The 23,848-nt window shown below is 35.6% G+C and overlaps 1 protein-coding gene and 2 long non-coding RNA genes across 3 annotated transcripts; all 3 read left to right on the forward strand.

The window, feature by feature from the left end:
• The first annotated feature begins 11,696 nt into the window (after window positions 1-11,696).
• LOC147499134 (uncharacterized) lies at window positions 11,697-13,444 on the forward strand. Its single transcript, XM_086559104.1, has 3 exons — window positions 11,697-12,307; window positions 12,379-12,491; window positions 12,605-13,444. The coding sequence occupies exons 1-2, from the start codon at window positions 11,981-11,983 to the stop codon at window positions 12,427-12,429; spliced, it is 378 nt and encodes a 125-aa protein (XP_086415230.1). The 5' UTR covers window positions 11,697-11,980; the 3' UTR covers window positions 12,430-12,491; window positions 12,605-13,444.
• A 5,242-nt stretch (window positions 13,445-18,686) lies between these two features.
• On the forward strand, window positions 18,687-20,140 carry LOC147499135 (uncharacterized). Its single transcript, XR_015194421.1, has 3 exons — window positions 18,687-18,894; window positions 18,992-19,055; window positions 20,069-20,140. It is a non-coding gene; the product is annotated as an uncharacterized LOC147499135 (long non-coding RNA).
• A 1,056-nt stretch (window positions 20,141-21,196) lies between these two features.
• Window positions 21,197-21,772, forward strand: LOC147499136 (uncharacterized). The gene is made up of 2 exons (XR_015194422.1): window positions 21,197-21,373; window positions 21,478-21,772. It is a non-coding gene; the product is annotated as an uncharacterized LOC147499136 (long non-coding RNA).
• Window positions 21,773-23,848: the final 2,076 nt, after the last annotated feature.

Consider the following 23,848-nt stretch of genomic DNA (forward strand, 5'->3'; position numbering starts at 1 on the left):
GTATTTAAGAAAATCTTAATGAGCAATTTGGCCTTCTTTCCTTACCCCCCCTCTCTCTCTCTCCCTCTAAGGAATTTGGCTTAGTTGAACAAGTCGAAGAGGGGGTACTTTCGGCTTTGGCAGACCCGTAAAATTCCTGTTACTTCTCAAAGCGCCGGGTTTACATCCTTTGTCTCACCGGAGGAGACATCACCTATCTTATCTTACGCAATATCTGCAGATTATCAAGTCCAGTTCTGTAGTAGTACATTCATTTGTTGTTGTCGATCCACTCCAAGTTGTGACTTCGGGCAACCATCCATTCCTATTGTACCTTCATCCGTGATCGTGCAATGACATTGGAGCTAAATCTCCCATGGTAATCGCATCCCCTCACCTTGCAACTGAAAATGTTTGGGGTTATCACGCTTTGGTCTACACAACTGCGACAAGGTATGCATTCACTGAGCTGAATTCATGCTCAATATTTAGTTGAGAACTTGAATTTTCCTTATTAGTAAGTGAGTATTTGAGATAACCATTTATTACATACAAAGAGTGTTAGCTCATTCACTAATTCATAAAATCATGTTTAAATCAAATTATAATATATCAAGTCGGTACTAGTGTTACTAAAGGAGTAAAGGTTATGGGATTTGGAACGCATACGAGCAAACCATACCAGATAGATAGTATTGACATAGTTTGGGATTTTGGAATTTTCGAAATTTCAACAAATCTAAAAATCGAAATTGACAATATTTTGACCCATGTCAAATATTGATTTCGACAAGATTTCGGAATGATTAATATTTCGACTCTATGTTATATATTCCGATTTTTTTTAAAATTGAAATATCCTACGGAATTCCAGCATTCCATTTGGAATTTTGAACACTGAGTATTTGATGACATGCACACTAAGGCAAAAGAGAAACAAGTCCATCCGGTTCAAAGTTTATTTCACCGACAAATGTCCAGGGATGGACCCAGGATTTTCACCCAAAGTATTCAAAGTCAATCAACATTGATTTATACATTTTGTAAGAAAATTTGTATTTTTAAACTCTCACAATTTTTTTGTTAAAAAAGAATGGCTAATAGGCAAATTTGAAAAAAAAATTATCTAAATAAATAAATAAATAAATATATATATATATATACTAAAATGCAAAACTGAATTTCTTACTTTTTATCTTCAATAATAAAACTTAATTACGCTTTCTCTGTTTTTTCTTTGGATAACCAAAATATATTTTTTGAAACACTTGGAAACACATATATAAGCAGGAAATGTGTCAAACTATGTTTTAGAAAGATGCTAAGTTCAATATTATATAAATGTATCATACAAATAAATAATTAGTACATTAGCTACTAATATGCAAATCACTTTAAAGTTTAAAGATCATCATCTGTTTTACAGTTTGTAACCTTTGTATCATACTGGTGGCCTGGTGGGCCATGGACAATTGAATATATAGAGAAACACGATTTATAAAACAGTGAGCCAACTTCATAGCACAGTGGGCCAAGTGATTAAATAATCAAACAAACAAAGCTAGCGCTAATAGCAAACGTTGAATTAACATCAAGGTTGAATACACGGATCATCAACTGCAAATGTCTGTACCACTTTGTGCATTAGGGTATGTTCTTCTTGCTTACAAGTCTTGGGTGTCTGAACGAGGGAATACACCTAAAAGTAGCTCAAATGACTCTGATGGGATGCCTGCTTCGATATGTCCACCGAATATAAAACCCTTTTTCAGCATATCGAAAACTTTATATTTCGTGGAGTTTGACTTTTTGACTATTTTAAAATATAAATCTTTTGCTCAATATATCGAAGAATAAATTTTCTATTTTAAATAGTTTGGCCTACCAAAGAAATCTCTAACCTTTTTACAACGTTATGACATATTAAATTTGCGAATGCAGTCTTCAGCGGCTCAGCATATCGTGATCCAGCTCGCACTCGGTTATTGTATGAAAAATTTGCGAATGCAGTCTTCTTATCCAGTGTTTATGAAAGTACTGTTACCAGTGTTTACGATTCCGAACGAAACGTTGGAATTCCGGTAGATATTTTGGTTTTTCAAAAAAACGAAACGGCATCGAAATGAATTAATCCGGAATGTATCGCTTGTGGCATTTTCGGTAAATAACTTATTATTCAACAGCAAATAACGAAAACTACCCGAATACATCTCAAATTCTATAGTATTCGACAATACCGAACAGTTCACTCAAAAAATTTCTCTCCCAAAAAACTATTCACCAGAGTAATCGGAGCATGGATGATGTGGATATTTTCTAGTTTCCAAATTCTAAATCTAAAAGGTAAGAATTTATTTTTTTCCATTTAAATTTTGAAAAATCTAAATACGAAAAATATACGAGTCTAAACCCTCGATTCGTTTCTGTTTCATTGTTGTGACTCATTCGTTTCTGTTTCATTGTTGTGACTCGATTCGATTCGTTTTTGTTTCATTGAAAAATATACTTGAAAAATTCTAGATCTAAAACTTGTGAGTTGTGAGTCAAACATACTGAGTATGAATCTATGATACAGCCATAGTTCACGATTCCGAAATCATCGGAATTCCAACAAATTGAAAAACCAGAATTCCACTCGGAATTCCGGGTGATGTATCGAAATCTGCAAGGTCCTCATTTTCACCGGAAAATTATACATGGCCGGAATTAAAATGTTTTTTATTCATCTTTTATCATTTTATGTTCATTTAAACATTAAATAAAAATGAAAATGAAATAAAAATACATGAGCAATTAATTTTAAATAAATAAATATTCAATGGAATTTTAATTAAATTGCAAATCAATTTGTTGGTTAAATTTTAACCAACAAAAAAAAAAAAAAAAATACAAATTACCAAGTAGTCAAGTCATTTTTTTTTTTTCATGTTTTAGACTCTTAGGTCCATTTTTTTCCCAAGCGACTTCCAAATTTTTTGAAAATTAGTTTACAACATTTGAAGGCTCAAAATAACCATAAAGTTAATAAAACACTCAAAAAAATTCGACATAGTCTCCCTTGTAAATTTTACATTATACTTCATAAACCTGTCATAAATTCATATGCGTCATAAACTAAGGCTAAGTCCAATAGTGCGGCAAAACACCAAATTTCGTGTAAAATGTGATCCAATGGTACGTTAAAACGTTATACCGCCAACACTATCGTTATAAATTTCTCTATTTATGCAGTCACTTTTAACGCGATAGCGTATCCTCTGTACGCCATAGCCAGTGGCGGTTAGAAATTTGATGTATTTAAAGTCGATATTTAAATAACGATATTTAATATTTTGGCCTGCACGCCAGTATCATTGGCGGCTGAAAAAATAAACCATTGGGTTTGATTTCGCTATCCAACTAACGGTATCCACTGTGCTATTGTGGTTTGGTGTTTTGTTGCACCAAACCATTGGACTTAGCCTAACAAACATACAATCATACATACATGCATAGCCACAAAAACTTCCAACATAGTCTACCCTGTAAATTTCACGTTACACGCTATAAACCTGTCATAAATTCATACAAAATACAAAATACTAAACTATTTACTATACTAACAAACATATATAGCCAAACATACAAACATACGTAACCTAAAATACAAAGTTACAAAATAACAAAGAAGTCTAAGATATGAAAAATTATTACAACCCAAATGTCTTCAAAAGTCCAAGTCCAAATGTCTCCCAACATCAATTAGAACATAATCCCAAGTTCAAAAGTCTAATTAGAAGCATAGTTTAAACTAACACAAATCTCATAATACATAGTTATGAGCTTTCATCTGAGAATAAATTAATTGAGTGCAATATTGCTCCCAACTCATAGTTTTCATGAACGCCCAGTTATAATTATACACATATTGATCATAAGAATTTTGAGTAAGGTAGGTGCCCATCTGAAGTAGGTACCCAATGATGGGATACCCATCGTATTGAACAACAGCAGTCGAAGCCCAAATTTCTCCTACCTTCACAAAACCCGACTCACTAGACGAAGGCTCCTAAGAAAAATCTAAATCAAGTATTGGTCTATTAGAAAAATAAATGATTTGAAATGTAAACAAACTTGGAAATAAACTTTATAAATACCTCAAACATTGCATACTGGTGGCCCATCTCCTGATGTGGTTGGAAATGATATGACTCGATCTCTTGACCAGAAGGGGAATGATATGGCTCGCTCTCTTGCCCAGAAGGATAACAATAATAGGAAGAGGTAGCACTACTTTCACCCGAGTAGTTCCCATAATAAGAAGAAGTATCACTTGCTCCACCGGGTTGTGCTCTCCTAGTTCTCTGGCGACTCCCAGAAACTCGTCTAGTTCCTTCCATGCGCCTCTCACCATCACCATCACCATCGAAGGGTCAAAATCTGATCCCCGCATCCTTAGCAATTGATATGCATCCACCACCACCACCACCACCACCACCACCACCACCACCACCACCACCATCATCATCATCACCCTCCCCACCAACATCCATATCACCGCCTTGCCCACCACCACCACCACCCCTAGTACCACCACCACCACCATTATCATCACTTGAATCACCAATGATATTATTATCTGGTTCTCCATCGGAATTAAATACTTCATCATTAGTGTAATCATGATAATCTCCAATGGTGTCATTAGGTGGTTGTTCTTCTTCTTCCCAATCAAAGCCATGCCGATTTGGTAGGGGTGTGTGGTTCCTTATATCCTCTCCTAACATCTGTGCAATGAGAGGGTCAGGTAACCCGTCCTCACTATCTAAGTCGGGTAGTGGAGGGGGATTTCTAATCCACTCGAACAAAGGGTCCTCGGCTTCAGACTCAGCAAAGTAATGATGTAGATCAATCGGGTCATCTTGCTCCTTTACTCTTTTCAAGTGTTTTATCTTCAATCTCAAGTTGTAATGCACATAAACAAAGTCATGCAGAGTTTCATCATTCATGGTGTTCCTTTTCTTCAAATGGATCATCCCAAATGTGCTCCAGTTTCGCTCACATACAGATGACGAACACGTTTGAGATAAAACTCGAATGGCTACCTCCCTGAGATTAGGTGCATCCTTCCCATATGAAAACCACCAATCAGCTGCATATATTCATTTACATGATTTTAGTAAAGCTTTAATACAAAGCTAAACACCACAATTTTTATTTAAAACCTACACGCTTACCTGGTTGAGTTGAACTCCTGCCATGCATAGCGGCTAGTGTACCAAAGGAACCATTTGCATCCAAAAAGGCATAAGCACTTCTCCAGCTTTCTTGTAGTTGCTCCCATTGTCTGTAACAACTTGAACAACATACTCTTTCCCTATCATATTAATCACCTCCTTCATATGTGCAAGTATGAAAATATGGTCTTTACAATGCCCTGACACCTCCTTTGAGATGTGGAAGACGGTCTGGCCATCACAATATATCATAAAGTTCATGATATTCTTCCTAGTGGTCCCTGTCCAACCATCACACATAACTGTGACTCCATATTGCTTCCACTTCCTTTTCATTCCATCAATGTAAGCTTTCAATTCATCAACATTTTTCTTCAAATATTTATGCATTAACTCATGGAGAGAAGGACCCTGCACCCCAATTCCTACCCTTGCTGCCTCATCTATCATAGGCTGGTAGAAAGGATTTTTACACACAACATGTAGGGCAATCCCTGCCCATAGAGCAAACTTTGATACCAAGTCTTTTAACTGATCACCAAATCCCCTGTTAATAATATGTTTCACAGACGGTTGCCTTGCATCTTGATGTCTAAAGGCATCAAAGTCAACATCCTTAGAATGAGTTCTCTTATGAGAAGGATAGAAGTCATGCAATGTGCCATCAACTGAGGATGTAAACTTTTTTCCATGTGCCACAGTGTCTTGCCCAGAACCACGATAAGAAGATTGTTCTCTTCTTGATTGAGTTCTTGTATAACGGACTTGTACATCATCCCCACTTTCTGAATCAACAATAGTAGGATTGCACATAGTTTCTATTATCTCTGTCAACCCTTCTTTTATCATATTTCTCTTGTTTCTTCCCTAACAAAAAATCTCTCATTATGACCCTCGCTTCACCAAGTACTTTAACACATTTTTCCACATCTTCATATCCACCCGCCAAATATTGTTTAAGATGAGTGATGCCACCTCCTTTAATGATTTTTTTGCAGTAATTGCACTCAAAGTGATTTTTCAAACCTGCTACCCTTGTACAATGATCCCATCCTATATCCTTAGATCTTACCATTTTCGACAAATATTCTACAACGTTCCCACTACAGACAACACATTCCACAATATTTTCATAAAATCCAAAATAAAATAATATATGCATACGCATAAAACATGAATGGATACACAAAACTAAGCATATATCCATGTATGAGATGAAACTCAAGAGCTCTGGAACAACCTCCAAAGTTCTTGCCATGGACAACTAGCACGCTCTCACTTAGAAACTTCATTGCGACAAAACTATAACCATTTCAATTTCAATCAAACCTTTATAATAAAACCTTCAATAATACTAATTTAGTAATTTATTAAATAATTCTTATAGTTTATTTTTAGTAATGCCATGATGTTGCAGCTTATTTTGATATGGTTTATGCACATGAACTTCAAGGCTACTGTATTTGCATATGATTCTACTAATAAAGAAAATAAATAACCACAAGCACTACTTAGATCCGTATTCACTCTACATGTGTAATATATTCTGCTCAATGATATTCCTAAATAAGTTAAGCTGATACGTATTTCCGAAAAGTGAAAGAAAGTCAGTTAATCTGATACTACATTGTTGTTTTTTATTCTTCATTTCCCAATTGAAAAAGTTAAAATGATTACTGGGAAAGCTAGTCTTCTTCATTTAAATGAGATTTCAGAACCATGAACTATGGCTGTATGCCTGTTACAGAGTTCCCTGTTTCTAGCAAATCGATAATAATAGAGCTGGCTAAAAATGTCATGTTGCACTCCTTCAAGAAAAAGCCTATAATGGTTTCTGAAAACAGAAGATTTGAATTTTATTTTCAGTAAGAGAAGCTTCACAGAAGCAATGCCACCAGAGACCGCATTGGCGAGAGAAGGCCACCAGCAGCATAGACAAATGCTACAGACTTACAGTACGTCAAGAGGACAAAAGAAACTCACCAAAGAGTCATATATCCACATAAAGATCGAAAACCGATCAAAAAATATTAGACTTTACTACTTTTAATCCTTGCTAAGTGAGAACCAAGTCTCTGTATCAGTAGTTCTTCCACATATGAGGTGTTGATGTAGCCAAAACCGCAAGAAAGCCTCAACGCCGGCCACAAGTTCTTTCAGCATTAATTAATCACTTTGTTCCTGAAAATTCTAGTATTTATAGATTTCCACATAATGCCCAAATTAATGTGTAAGGTGTCAAACTCCCCAACTTATTAGCACCAAAACCTTCTCTCTAGCTTTAGGCCAGGATACTAACCAGTCCATATATATATATGAAATGTGTTAAAGGGGCAGGGTTCAGTGGCTGTCCATGCCATGAGTTCCGAGCACACATAGGCGTTCAAGTAATTAGTAGCAAAATCTTTACCTCATCAAATTTTGAAATTTTAATTGAAACAATACGTATCTGGATGTGACGATTTGTGTTAGTTCTGCATGTAGCTAAAGAAACTACTAAATAAGTCAACATCCTACTTTAGATGCCACTTCTAGTTTTGTTATTCATTAAATGGCTTTGCAAGAGAGGGAGATGTATAATTTGTAACTTAAAATTTGTACGTAATTGGAGACTTAGAGAGACATGCAACTTATTTTCATTAAAACGGATGTCTTTTCATCTTCATTTTCTTCACTATAAATTCAACAATCCAAAATCACATTCTTCACACACTTTTGTCTTTAACTCATTTGATCTATATTCATGGCTTTCAAAAACTTTGCTCTTCTACTAACAATTTCATGCATCATCGGAGCTATTACTGCGTCAACCAACAAGCTGCCGTTTAGGCAAGGGTACAACCTTAAGTCTAGGCTTTATGGAGAGGGTGTGGGAGATTGCTGGAACGCTTTATTGCAGCTGAAATCTTGTACCAGCGAGATTATTCTTTTCTTAATGGATGGTGATTCCTATCTAGGCACTGACTGTTGCCGCGCAATTCGTATAATTACTCGCGATTGTTGGCCTAGTATGCTTACTTCACTTGGTTTTACATCCCAAGAGGGTGATATACTTGTTGGCTACTGCAACACTACATCAGCTCCTCCTGCAAGACCAGTTCAGACTCCTCTTCAGTCACCTCTTGCCCCTCTTAGTGTAGTTTGATATGTCATTAGTGAGACAAAATGAAGTGTCTGGCTAAAGTTTACATGCTTGAGTTTTTGTTTTTGGTTGTCTTTTATTTTCTGTTAGAATTTGGTTGTCTTTTATTTACATAGACTTCACTTGAGTTGCTTTCTTACGGAGTTTTCCATGGTCTAGTACTACGATCTACGTGAATAATGAATGGTACTTTTTTGTTTTGGTTTATGTAGCCTACGATATGATATTGTTTTAGCTACTTTAAATTGGTTGGATCTCTCACTATAACTGTTGTCGAATTAGATCATATTCTGCTAATTTCAAGAATATCCATTAAGGAGACGTAAAGATAACACATCATTTTTTGTCATTCATTTTCATTTGCTATTATTGCATAGAGGCCAAACTAATCAAATATTTGTATAGTTTAGTAGGAGTTCAAGTTTTCGTTGAGTTTGTATCAATATTTGATAGGTAGTTATTGTGTCTCCCACCTACTAAGACACAAATAAATTTGTAAGAATAATTTTCTTCAGTAACTTATTTTCAGTGAGTAAACTTTTGCTAAATTAATCTTAAGGGAGTGTTTGGATTCAATTTATTTATTGCCAAAAAGTATTTATTAGTGAAAAAATATTTTTTGAAAAAATAAATGTGTTTGGTTTCTATTTTTTTAAAAAAATAGTTTTTCATTCAAAAAACACTTTTTGGTCCCAAAAACTTGTTTTATGATAATTAGGTAAAATTTGTTTTAGACTTTAGTGATTTATGCCACGATATGCCAAAATATATCGAGAAATATAGTGTGAAATCTGATTTGATAAAATAGCTTTTAACAAAAACCACAACCAAACATGTTTATTGAAACAAGAAATAAGCCAAAAGGCTCAATTTCTAATTTTAATCATAGTCTAGGACAACTGGGTTTTGAAACCATTGATAAAAACAATTTTTTGCTTATAACTACTAGAAAAACCAGATTTCACGTTTTAATTATTAATAAAGACAGACTTGACTTTTTTATTTTTACTCATTCATTTTCATTTTACCCTTATTGTTTGGTATGCCAAACTAATCAAATTTTTTGTATAGTTTGGGATGTTCAAGTTTTACCAAGAGATATAGTATGAGTTTGTATCCATTTTTGATAGATGTTTGTTATGGTGTCTCCCACCTACTAAGACACAAACCTAAATCAAGCATTAAAATTTTCTTCATAAAATATTTTACTTAAGGAAAATAAACTTTTGATAATGGTAATCAATACACACCAAAACAACTGGATCATTATCTAAATCTTTTTCCACCGATCTGGGTTGACACTAGTAAGTCGCTTTATTTCCTCATATGAAAGAATTTATATTCAAGTAAATATCCTAATTATTTATTAGTTTAAAAAAAAACAAGACATATAACAAAAAATAGTTCTTACCATTTTCCAGGAATCAAAAACTTCCTTTTATCTCATAGGTGCCCAAAAAATCCTTGTTTTAACTGACTTTAGGATTTATCTTTTTCTACATAAAGGAATCCGAAATTTAAACACAAAACAAAACTTTAAACTAAAATAAGACTATATCAAAAGATATAAATTAAACATGTTTAATCACACAAAATAAAGCCCTTTCTACTAGTTGTATATTTTTTTCATCTTCATCCTAGAAAACTTTCCATTTTCTCGAAACCATTGATAAATGTCAACAAATTTTTCCTAATCTTCCTTTTTAACAAAACCACATTTCTCTTTTTTTCAACATCTAATAACTTGTCATACCACTTGCAACGAAGGTCGGATTTTCTTTGTTTCCAAGCTATGTTAAGCTTATGCAAAGTGGTGCCTTTCGGCGACAAGGAGGAAGATCAAATTCTTCCTAAAAAATGTTTAGAAATGAGAAGGGTACTAGATGATAAATGATATTATGAATTTAATAATTTTTGGTCAATTTGAGATACCTCCCCTCTCAAGGATTAATAGTTGACTTTTGTCCAAAAAGTAGTATCTGTATGCACTAACACTTGCATGCATAACATTTTTTTCGATGTTTGGTATGCGACCGATGCCTACATACACCTAAGTTAACATTTAAGGTGGTATGCACCGACACCGCGCATATCTGGGGAATATTATTTTTTTTGGGACAAAAGTCAACTATTGTCCTTGGTGAAATTGTGGGTGGGTTTTTTGGTTCATTATTTTGGAATTTTGTCTTTTTTAGTTTTGTCTTCTTATTGAAAAACTGTTTTTAGAATAAATATTTTTTCATAAAAATGTTTTTTAAGAAAAAATGATTTTTTGAAAAAACTGAGAACCAAACACCCACTAAGCCTACACCGAAATCATTTTAACAGTTTTTAAAGAAAAATGTGAAATTTAACCGACAAAAAGGAAATTTTGACCATTTAGTTCTTGAATAATAAGATTTCTCTGAAAGCCAAAAAATTTTCTGGTATGTTTGTGAAATTGAAGTACGAGCTAGAGATTAAATTTTTCTTCAAAGCAGGTCAACTCTCTCTGAAGATGGATGAAATGAATATACTCAAAATGCTCTAACAGGGGAAGCTGAATTATAAGCATTTTTTATACATTGCTCTTCAGTCGCAACATAGAAAAAGAAATTGGTTCAGGTCCTTGTGGCGCTGATTTGTGCAACCAAAAGACCAAAACAGATGATGTTAATATTGCTTTGCTACTATTGGCTGCAAAGCGATGTGTAAAAGACTAAAAGGTAAACAACAGAACAACTAGCTATATATTGTATAAAGTATAACCCCTGAGTTGAAGCATTTTGTATAAACCCCTGTAAAATTCATATTTTCGTTTGTATTTATGATTACATGCGCAAACAATAGCAAGTGATATATTGACATTACATACTATAAATGTTTACCCAGTTTTTAAACTTCCACCCCCACCAACATTGCCAATTAGACTACTACCTCCCAGTTACTTCCGCCTCCAATTTCAAAACATGACCAAGTCAACTCTCTTTGACTATATTCCGTCTGTTTTGTGCTTGTATAATGTCAAATCTATTCTTCACCATGTAAAAGGTCAAAAATACCCATTGACTTTTCTAAGACCAAAATCATTCAAATTGCCACGTGTTATCATCCTATCCATCCAACGTATACCAAAAAAATTCTTAAATGACACCTACTACCCTTGCTTACCAAATATTACCGAACTACCCTCACTTATGTTTACCCCCCCCTTCTGCCACGTGTCATCATCATTACAGTCATCTTAAGTTAGTAAGCCAACATCTCAAACCACTCTATCAGCTTTTCTTTTCAAAGACAATATAATAAAAATTACAATGTAAGAACAAAAGTATTGTTCATCTTCTCCCTCTCTCTCCCCCACCTATGTGATGGTTGGAGGTCATGTGTATAAATAAATTTAATGATCTACCCCCACAAAATTCTTGATTACTAACGAATTTCAAGTTCAAATTCATCTCTTCACAAGATAATGATCTACAAAAGTTAAAATGATTTCACACCAAATAAACAAGTTACAATCCAAATCATGAAACCCAAATAATTGGGTATCTCTTATATTTGTCCACATACTTATTTCCAAAGTATAAATGGATCGCACCTTCACCCATTGTGTAAATCAATCTTCCAAAGTAAACACTCACACAAACTAAAGTTATCAGACATGGCAGAGAAGGAAGGAGGAATTGTCAAGAAGGGACATGAAGAGGGCACAAAAATGGCCATTGCTCTTCTTGAAGAATTTGGACTCCCTCTTGGCCTTCTTCCTCTTGAGAACATAACCGAAGTCGGTTTTGTAAGAACTACTGGTTATATGTGGATTATCCAGGAAAAGAAGGTGGAACATAATTTTAAGATTGTAAGCAAACTTGTGAGCTATGATACCGAAATTCAGGGCGTTGACCTTGTTAATAATCGAAAACCAGTTTTATGTGTTCTAGTACTAAATCTTGTCGAAGCCCTTTTACTTATTCTGGAATCCCATTTGAAGGTTCCTACTTCAATTCCTACTTCTACATATGTAGTCTTCTTAGCTGAAGTAAGTAACACAATCATTTGCAGGTCTATGTTCAAATTCAATACAAAGTTGCTAATGATGTTGGGGCTGCATAAAAGAGTTCAGAAATACAAAACTGAACTAGAAATAAAGGTTAGAGAAGTTTCTTAATAAACAGGTATTATATATACTTCATTACCCATAATGTGCATAAAGTCTTGGGTTATCTTGGACTTTTGTAATTTTCTGACTTTTGTGTGACATTTTCATTGATTTTCGGGAATGAGAAAGCTGAAATACTTCTGGAATACTTCATCAGTGGATGCACAACAGATTGTGAGATGCAGAGATGCTGGAAGGGGAAGTGAGTTAGGGTTGTCGACTCTCTATTTTGATTTGTTGTTTGTCTAAAATTCAGTGAACTTGTAAGAGTGTTCTCATTACAACTCGTGTTGTTTAATTATTAAGAAGCTAAATTGTTCTAATGCAGATGCAAAACTTCATAGTTTGTACTTGGTGGTGGTGTTTCTGAATTCGGGTCACAGTGATGAATGCTGACTTGGTGGAGATTGCGTTCGTGTGATCAGGATTCAAGACACCATACCTAAGGTCTTCATGTTGTTATCCAGTAGTATGTATTGATACTTCTTGTAGAGAAGTTCAAGTTGCTAAGGCAAGTTCAAACTTCAAACCTAATCTCTAACGCAGCTTGGTCCTAGTTTTATAGAATAAACACTTACTGCAGAGATGCATGCAGTCACAGTCCAGTTCTTTACACATATCTATGGAATTTTCATGCATGCCAACAATCTATTGTGTCCTTGGCAGAATTTCATAGTTCATAGTTCGTACATAGCAGATTTTATAGCAGTACATAATGAAAAAATTGATGTCCTTCCTGAGGAAGCGCCTTGTACAAAAGTGACTAAACACGGCATAAAGTGAGGACAACAAGGCGCATGCGTTTGATACCACAAATGTTTCAAAAGCCTGTTTTCTTCTTAGTGTTGCAGTGCCTTGATTCGGTCCATCACTTATGTATCCACCGGGTGAATGAGACTGGCAATGAGTGCACACACCATTAAATCAAAATCACTTTGATCTTTCAATCCCTTCTCGTCCACTTTATCACTGCATATTGATGAGTAAAACATAATATTACACCAAACCAAAAGGAAAACACAAGAACAGTATAGTCCTAAATATTGTTCTTCATCTTCTACAATCATCTTCATCATCAAATCCATGTCAAGGATTTAAGAAGTAGGCTTACATAAAAAAAATTGGCAGAGAATTTAGTTGGGCTTTAGCTCCAGACTGCGACATTCAGGCCCAAATTCGTAATGAATGATGCTGAAGATTGAAGATTGACGCAAATTACTGAATGAACAACTCAACGGCTCACACATATGTACGTAGTTGAGACTTCAGACTTGAGAGTCTTAGCTAACTGGATAGGCAGGATAGTAAGTGCTTTTGGTCCTAGATCTACGTTAATTTCACAACTCATACACACGAGATCGCGAGGTACATGAATGTTTGAATGTGACATATATCCACATCAAATTCACCAACACAAAAGAGTATTAGAGACTTAGAGTATATAGATCATTAAATTTATTTATACACATAACCTCCGTCTATCACATAGGTGGGGGAGAGATGGAGAAGATGAACAGTACTTTTGTTCTTATGTTATGTTGTATTTTTTATTATATTGTCTTTGAAAAGAAAAGCTGATAGAGTGGTTTGAGATGTTGGTTTACTAACTTAAGATGCCTGTTAGGATGATGACACGTGGAAGAAGAGGTAAACATGAGTGAGGGTATTTCGGTAAATTTTGGTAAGCAAGGGTAGTGGGTGTCATTTAAGAATTTTTTGGGTGTACGTTGGATTAAATGGATAAGATGATGACACGTGGCAATTGGAATGATCTTGGTCTTGGAAGAGTCCATGGGCATTTTAGACATTTTACATGGTGAAGGGTAGATTTGACATTGTACAAACACGAAACAGACGGAATCTAGTCAAAGAGAGTTGACTTGGTCATGCTGTGAAATTGGGGGTGGAAGTCTAATAATCGAAGAACTGGGGGTTGAAGTCTAATTGGCAAACTTGGTGGGGGTGGAAATCTAAAAAACTGATGTTTACCTTATAAAAGTTTTCCCATTTGTTACTGGTTATTATCACAAAATTTCATTATCAATGCACTGTGACCAGGCGCTCTATGTAGGTTGTGGCATGGTAGAACTTTCTAAAACTTATGAGAAGTCTTGTTAATTCATATGGTCTTTTGTGCCATATAAAAATGGATGCCGTCTATTATTTTGTAGAAAGTAATTTAGGGAAAAATGAAGTGAATGAGATAGCTCATCACTTATATTTATAAAATCATAATATAAACCCTAAAAAGGGTAATAAAATAATTATAGAGGTAATATAGAAAAGTACAATAATTGTCTTACTAACACTCCCTCTCAAACGTTTCAATAGAAAGCAAAGATGGTACCATGAAATATGATGGTGACAAATTCCATTCGACTATCTTCTTTAATTGTAAACAACTTCATCCAAGACTCTCTCACATCGTAGTCCTTCATGACCCACAATTCAGCACTTGTTTCATATCGATAAACTGCATAAAGGTTCCCATCCAACATTGCAACATTAGTGTCAAGAACACTGTCATGATGACCATTCGGTTGTGACACTTCTCAAAACCTTTGACCTCCAATGTCAAATGCAATGACTAATTAACTTATAAGTATTGTCCAGTGGTTCAAGCTAGTGTCTCTCCGGTGTTGTATAGTGTGTTGCCGTCCAATGAAGTGCACCATTAACATGTACTCCCATTTTACTACGAACTCTGTAAGGGATGTCAGGAATACTTGTCCATAATTTACTTTTTAGTGAATATACTGCAACTTCGGAAGGATGAATATGAGTGGGCTTGACAAAGCACACAATTTCGATGATCTCGTAATCCTTAACAATTGCACTGTGACCAAAGCCATATATATACCGTAATACCGTATACCAACTTACCAAGTATGACTAGGTAAATCTTCGAGACAGGTATTCGAGCCAATTTCCTAGTCGACAGATTCCATAGGCAGATGGTGTTGTTCTGATTGACAATACATAGTAGTCCATTACAAGAACCACTACACCATAATAGGATATTTGCAACACAGACCTTTTTTGCTTTGCAACGGTTATTTACCGTTACCAAGTTGCCAACGCTATATAAGTGTTAGTAATGTTGTTAAGTGTTGCTTTAATTTGGGTGAATTTCATGAATTAATTTCTAACGCTTAAAAAACGTTTGAGAAGTGTTACAAATCAAAATTTTGAAAATTTCGCGAAAGAGGGAAACCAAAAAAAATTGCGCTCTATTATTTCGGTCGAAATATAAAAGATAACATTTAGTCTCTCTCCTCTCTCTCTCACCACCGCTGACTCTTAGGTCTCCTCCCTCTCTCTCAATGCAGGTACCCTTTTCTCTCTCTCTCGCTCACTTGGGTTAATACTACTTCAATTTTGCTTGGCTTGATACTGCTCCAAATTTTCTTGCTTCAAAGGTATGATTTTTATTTTTGCCGATATTGAATTTGGATAATTTTCTTGCTTCAATTTTGCTTCAAAGGATCTTTTGTCGGAATTGGTTTTCTCAAATGTCAAGATCATGGCAATAAACCGAAAAGTCCCAATCGAAAGCATCCAAGATGACGAGTTTTTTGAAGAGATGGTGGGAAACAAAAACTTCGGAGATGTGTTCAAGCAGATTTATGTACCAGCGGGAAAAGACCTGATTGAACACAGAATCTAGAGTCAAAGTTCTTCATTCAACAGATCTGTTCTTCATTCAAACGTCGTCTATGATATACTTCCCCATTCAACAGATCTATTCTGTGAGTGTGAAGTGTTTTATTGGTTGATGCAAATAGTTAGTTCATAAAAAAAAAAAACTAGTGTGACTTTTTAGCTATATATTTATAACTGGGAAATTGATATTGGTTTATGTAGTCTGACCATTACTTTAGAACTTGTTTATTATGTTTGAAGTGATTATGTCTTTAATTGATCTGTTGGTGAGACCTTCTGTGGTGAAATTCAACATCTATCACCAGCTCTGTTGGTCAACAACAAAATGCAAACTTCTGCAATGCCATGGCGCATCCAGGGAGCAAGGTTACATTCTTCTCTTTCTTGGAAATGTGTTTATTTTCCTTTATGGTATTGGACTGTGAACCTCTAGGTTACCTGAGCAACAATATTTTTATAGATAAGTTTCGATCAAAATTGATTCATGAGATTCTTATTTGCCAATTCATTGGTTGGTCAATCTGAGTCCAGTTGTATTGGGTCAAGCTGATTGATTTAATGCTTTTATAGAAATTTTTTGTATTGTTTTTTGTTCTTCGTTTTGGGAAATTTAGTTTGGAGGAAAGGCGCTGCCAACCCAACTCAGCGGCTCAGCGCTAAGATGTCAATTTTTAGAAGGAACTGTTGTAGGCTTTTATTTAGTATGGACGCTATACTTAAGGGGTGGGGGGTGTTAATAGCATGTCACTTTTCATTACTGAAAATTGTTGTTCAAGTTGATTGGTTTAGACACGGATTCAACTAAGATTTGCAATTAAACACTTATATATGAGTGTCAGTTTCTCTGTTTATTTAGTGGTTTAATCTATGGGATCATTCCTGATATCTGTTAAATGGCATCTTTTGTTCCCTAGTTGATATGCTTTTTTGAGGTCCAGTAGTCGAATTTGTAGTTTGCTCTTAAGTTTTGTTTCCAGATGCTTTATTGATTACTAATTAGCAATCTTGGTTTTGAACTTTTGATGTTTTGTCTTTGAACTCTGCTATATTTTCTTTTATGGTATTGGAAGAGGCCCAATAATCCGGGCACTGCTTGTTTCCGATGGACTATGAACCTCTAGGTTAGCTCTACGCATATTCGTAGTGTGAGAAGTCAACCAGTCGATACACTCGGATGGAAGACGGATTGCACCGAGGGAGCAATCTAAGAGTCTCGCCTTCTTCAAATTCATTTAAGCACACATCACATTCTAGCAATTCTTTCCCAATCTTGACCCTTTCAAACCGAGTATAGAAATGTTGGAAAAGTTTCAATGTGTAGGATCAAGGCCACGAGGCACCGGCCCGGTTAAGTTCTCAGTTAAGCGGACACTTCCCATACCATCCATGTGAATATCACGAGCACACCGGTGGATGTAGAAGGAGAAGAAAGCGATGATAACACAGCAACAAGAAGAACCACTATGGGTGACCGCCATGGATGGCTTGAAGCTCTAGTTAGGTGGTGTTAAGGATGAATGACTCCCTGGGCAATTCGCGTAAGGGAGCACCTGCAAGAGGAGGAAGAAGAACAAGGACATGGTGAGTGTTCTACTGCGATGATGCTTGTTGTTCATCGCCTTCTTCTTCATCTAGTCTGAAATGAATGTAGAGTTGGTTGGTAAGGCAAATGGCTTTGTTTTGTTTCTACTTTTAAGAGTGGGTCTTTAAACTTTTAAAGTTTTCAAATGGGGATTGAGGGCTGCCTATTATGACCTTTCCCCTCTTGGGTAGGAATTTTCTTAAATCAGCTCTAAGGATAATAAGAAAGAATCTTATTATGCATATATAATCTTATATAGGCAGGCTATTGTATGAAACTATCCTCTCGTCACAAACTGTAGAAGCTTTATTGAAGTCGATGAAAGAACTTTTGGTTTTGGTCGTTGCAGGTGCTGAAGATGGGCTTGTCTCATTAAAATCAGCTCAAGTTATGGCTTCAAAGCTTGTAAATTTTGTAAGTCTTCTTTGGTTACTTTTCTTGTTCTAGTTCTCTCTCGAAGTTATGATGCGACCCGAACCTAAAAGTTATGATCTTTGGTACAATAGTGAATGAACTTCGAGGTTCAAAGATCCCGCAAAAAAGATATTGGTGTTAATTTGGAAAGGCACAACAGAGGATCATTGCTATATAGCTGAGAATCCTCTCATGGAGTATTGCTATGATGTAGGTGTTAATAGTCCCTGAATCATTAGATGGCATTATTTTTTTGCTCGTCCCATGTATTTGTTTATTACTTCATTTTCTTCCCCAGCTTGCTCCTAAATCCAATTATTTAAGCCAACACGTCAATGATCTTGACTCTCCGTGATTCTCCCATGACTCTAGCAACATCCGCCGTTACTTGCACTATCCTCCCTCGCTATATATTTTTGCGAATGTGCATTCCGGTGTTCGTTCCAATCTGGAAGCTAGAGCAACTTCCATGCCTTTCGCTTTCTTGTTCGCCTACTTTTTGCAAGAGATGGAGGACCCGGTTATCAGCGGATGCTTCGCGAAATTTGCTGGTTCAAGTAGCACTCCACAGATAGTGCAATCTATTTCCCTACCATGGCTGCTGCAACCTCTTCCGCCCCCGCTCGAAACAACACCACCCGTCGAAACGGACCAGACGACGAGACCTTAGTATTTCAAACCACACATGGAGTCGAACCAATTTCAACTTTCGATAAAATGGGAATTAACAACGACCTCCTACGTGGAATCTACCACCACGGTACAGAATTGCAAGAAATATTGGTGATTTACGCGATATGTTGAATGTACACGACACTTCTTACATTTTTTCTCTTTCTTACATTTTTTATATATAGGGATCAATGGTGAAAGAAGGAGCTCCACAGAGTAGAAGGAAGTTTGAGCAAATCATCCCTACTGGTATGTTTCATAATCTTTGAATTATAGGCTTTGTTAATATCTTTGAATCACTTATATTTTGGAACATATGTGATACCCCCATGTTTAATAACTTAAGAAATTTACATAATAAGTTGAGTTTTTAAATGATGATATGTCATGGGAGGGGTTTCAAATTGCAATTGCTTGTTATTATTATTATTGTTATTGTTTTGGTTCATCATGTCCCATGGCCATTTCAAGCGTAATACCATTTTGCTTTTGGAATCGAAATAGTAGTATGATAAAACTACTACTCAATCATTCTATCTTAATCAAAGTTAAATAACAACGTAAATTGAATCTCGATATCTTTAATATAGAATGTTTAGAATCTTTATGAAGTTAGTTGTCTATATAAACTCAAGGATAACTCGACTTCAAATGCACCTACAAACACATCCATAACAAACATTAATTCCGAGTCTTGGTTTCAGTTGCTCGAATGGCTTCAGTCGGGAAATCAATCCATGTTTTTAATATAGTCCTAGTCATTTTAAGTTTATGGGCTTGTCAAGTTGCTTCTCGAACTCTCAATGAGGCTTCTATGTTGGAGATATATGAACACTGGATGGTTCAGTATGATCGTGTATACAATGACGCAACGGAGAAGGACAGGCGTTTTGAAATATTCAAAGAAAATGTTTAACGTATTGAGTCCTTGAACAGGGTTGGGAACAGAACCTACATATTAAGTGTTTGACTCAGCTCCTGTCTTCCTTGACTGTGATTGAAGGACGGTGGTGTGTTGGTAACAACATGGCTTAGCTCTTCACTTCCTTCACTGTGAGTGTAAGACTGTGGTGTGCCAAAAGCTTGGCTCAGCTCATCCCTTCCTTGATATCTATGTCTTTTTTGCTGCATAAATGGAGGATAGGTATATGGTGCACCAATATTCCGATTCTCAATGGAATGTATATCATTGCTTATCGGATATTATTTATTGTTTGGTTAGGAGTCAGGTTATTTATTGTAATTTTTTTATGTTGAGACAGGATGAATCAGATGAGATGTTGAAGCGAGGGTTTAAAGATCAAATTTATGACGTTCTGAGATATCTTCCACCGTGAGCTTGGTGTAATTAGTAGGTCTTACTGTCTTGCTTTGATAAGAAACCTTAATAGAAGTGACGACTTAACGTCTTAGCTACTTAGTCATGCTATAGTCGGTTTGTGTAGATGTTTGATATTTTATAGCCTAATATGTCATTGTATCTTGGATTATTTAATGTATTACACAAACCACTTCATATGGTCTATATTGGAATGCCATAGTCTTGTAGTACCCTTAGTGGTGAAAGGATTTTAATGCCATAGTCTTCTTGTCATCAGCAGCTAGGGTTTTATTCTCTCTCAAATCTACTTTTCAAACTTTTGATTCAATGGTAAGTTTGTTCGTTATAGATCTCAATTTATTTCTAGATTTCGGCTTTCTCATTTTTTACTATTGTTTCTTTGTCTGTGCAGGAAGGAGGGGATAATTTGGATGCACAAATTGAATCTTTATTGAATGTAGAGAAACAAAGTAGACTTGCTGAGAATGTTTTTGCTACTAAGAAAGCTGTCATTGATATCATTCAACTTTGTTCCGGAGCACGTGCTTGGAAAACTCTTAATGAACGGATCCTCATATTGTCCAAACGAAGAGGCCAAATTTAAACAGTACATTTTTTTTTCGATTGATTTAATATAATATAAATCTCAAATCTAGTTCCATGTTGTTATTTGGTGTTAAACAGTTTTATTCTCGCTATGGTCCAAAGAAGCTATGCAATATATAGATGACATGCCCGATATTGAAGCTCGTGTAGAATTAATCAAAACGCTAAACGATTATATCTGCTAGGAAGGTAAGCGTGAATTAATAAATTACAAAGCTATTTTCTCTTTTAACAAGTAATTTCTCTTGGAAGGTTACTAATGAGTTGTGTTGGGCATTTTTGTTTCTCCTCGTGTAGATTTATGTTGAATCTGGGCGTGCGATTGATAAAAAAAACGCGAAGATCAAGGAATCTCGGGGCCTTATTGTGAGGGTCACGACTTGATGCGAGAAATTGCTGTAAGTGATTTCCCTTTACGAGCAATAGGACCTTCTGATTGCTTTTCTATTGGGTAGTAGTGAAAATCAGCATTTTCGTATGTTGCTTAGTTGTTGTTCTCTTTCGTGATTTTACTATTGATCTGAAGTGATTGTGTGCTGTCGATTCTGATGTATTGAAATGTGTTGGCTGATGTTGTGCAACTCCATGATTGGCTATGACTCCTCATATGGGTCTATTATGGACCATACAGTGACTATGAGTCTTACTCTTTATCCCTCCTATATATACATATAGTTCCATTGTGTATTTCCTTACTAAAAAAGTTATACGAAGCCTAAAAGGTTTCTTATTTTCTGACTACAGGTATATGAGAAGGTTTGTTTTTCTTCTCGCAGCTCTTGTTCATCTTCATGTTGCACTATGACTTCATTTGGCAATTTAAGGATTGTGGATTATTGTTGTGATCTTTGATAGGGAGCTGAAGTTGTCAGGATGTACAAAACTTTGCTTGGGAGTATAGAATTGTATTTTACTTGATTTCATAAAATTGTATTTTTTATTTGGTTGCTATATAGATGAGGTAGTTTCTTTTACCTCTTTCACTATCTTTTGAGATTTAGTCATCAAACCATAATACAAATGCTCCTGTTTTGATTAATTCCTTTCGTCCTATTTGCAAAAGCATTGGTAATTTTCTTTGTTTCTATATGAAACCAGGAGGTTCAAATTTAGGGCAAGAAAAAAATAAAAATAATTTTTTTTTACAATATCAACACATTAGTAACGGTTTTAAACCGTTACAAAGCAAAAAAAATTAAAGCATCATCAATAATCGTTACAAATCAAATTACGCAACGCTTTTTAACCGTTACTAATTGTCACTCTGCAACGGTTAATAACCGTTGGAAAATTTGGTTTGCAACGCTTGCTTTGCTTTTTAACCGTTAGTAATTGTCACTTTGCAACGGTTAATAACCGTTGGAAAATTTGGTTTGCAACGGCAAAAAACCGTTGCAAATATTTCCAACACTTTACCGACGCCCTATTTGCAACGCTTAAAAAGCGTTGCGAAAATTATTCGCAACGGTTTTTTGCCGTTGCAAATAGCCTGTTATGGTGTAGTGAACCCAACCCAAATTTTGGTTTCATGTCTTAATGGATAACGAATCACTACTTCATCAAATTCTTCACAATCTAATTGAAATATCAAGTGTTTTTTTGGAAGCATGAGTCTAAGATTTTTCTTGTTGTTCTTTAATTTGATTGCTTTAGGTGACAAGCCTACATCATGTTTTGGCTACACACCTAAATCGTAAAAGAGACTTGACAGGTAGTCATGAAAGTATTTCCTCCATCATGTCGCGTGGCAGGTCATTCTTTGATTTTGACCCCTCTTTTTCTTCTTGTTTCTCTTCACTTCGGATGTCATTCTTTGATTTTGAGCCTTCCTTATCTTCTTTTTCCTCTTCAATTAGCCTGTAAGAGGCAAGGTAATCCAGATAGTGTGAACGTATGAAGTATATATAACACATGCTTAAGAAAAGAAACCACTTTTGACACCCTCTACTTCATCCTACTCTTATTATGGAAGAGTGTTTATATCGAGTATAGCAAAGGCAAACAATGAAGCAAACCTAGACAAAGACAATGGTTTTTGTTTTGATTAGGAATGGCATATTCTATTAAGCTTTGCTAAAACGTGTCAGTCAAACTTTTGCCATTGGATGGATCGAGATGGTTTTTTGCTACACAAACCCAAAGCCCAACCCATGTTTTTAAACAATTGAGTAATTGACACATACCTTCGACTCTGTTTCAGGGCATTAGCTGTTGCGCTTGCACTCATCAAATTGTTTCTCCTTGGACATGATTGAAATGTGCAAATGTGATCTAAATCGACCCAACGAATAATATGGCAGACATGTTTGGGCATAAACATTGCAGACTATGGCGAGCACATTTATTGCCGCTTTCAACAATAACAAAATGCTTGATCGAAAAAAAGATGTAAACAGAAATGTAGGCTACTTAATATAAGATCAAATAATACCATTATTCAAGCAGAATGTCGTACCAAGACATCGATAACACCGTAACAAAGCCAACCAGCAGATGAGCACTCCCTAACTCAACTTCAAGCACAAAGTAAAAGACAAGAATAAAAGCTTAACCTAGACACTTCATTATAACACTAATGACGTACTAAACTACATCTGGAGGTGACTGCAGAGGAGTCTGAATTGGCCCTGCAGGAGACGCTGATGTTGTGTCACAGTAGCCAATTGGGATGTGAAACCAATTGAGGTTAGCATACCAGGCCAGCAATTGCGAGTAATGATACGTATTGCGCGGCAACATGGGATGCCTAGATAGGCCTCACCATCCAAGAAGAAAATAATAATCTCACTGGTGTAAGACTTCAGCTGTAGTACGGCGTTCCAGCAATCTCCTCCCCCCTCGCCATAGAGCCTAGCTTTAAGGTTGTGCCCTGGCCTAAATAGAGGTTTGTTGGCCGACACAATAATAGCTCCCATGATGTATGAACTTGCTAATAGAAGAGCAAATATTTTGAAAGCCATGGAAATATCATATGAGTTGGAGATAGAGCAAATGTGTGAAGAATGTGATATTCCGGAATGGTGAATTTATAAGGAAAAGCGGGAAGATAAAAAGACATCCGTTTTAAAGAACTCCATATAAGTTGCATACCTCTCTAATTATATGTAGAAAGCGT

This window comes from Coptis chinensis, chromosome 5, assembly GCF_015680905.1.
Source record: "Coptis chinensis isolate HL-2020 chromosome 5, ASM1568090v1, whole genome shotgun sequence".
In the NCBI taxonomy this organism is placed as follows: Eukaryota; Viridiplantae; Streptophyta; class Magnoliopsida; order Ranunculales; family Ranunculaceae; genus Coptis; species Coptis chinensis.

Coding starts and splice junctions, on each gene's coding strand:
- LOC147499134 (XM_086559104.1), top strand. CDS start 11,981: ATGGCAGAGAAGGAAGGAGGAATTGTCAAGAAGGGACATGAAGAGGGC. Junction 12,308..12,378: donor TTCTGGAATCCCATTTGAAG/GTTCCTACTTCA, acceptor AATCATTTGCAG/GTCTATGTTCAAATTCAATA.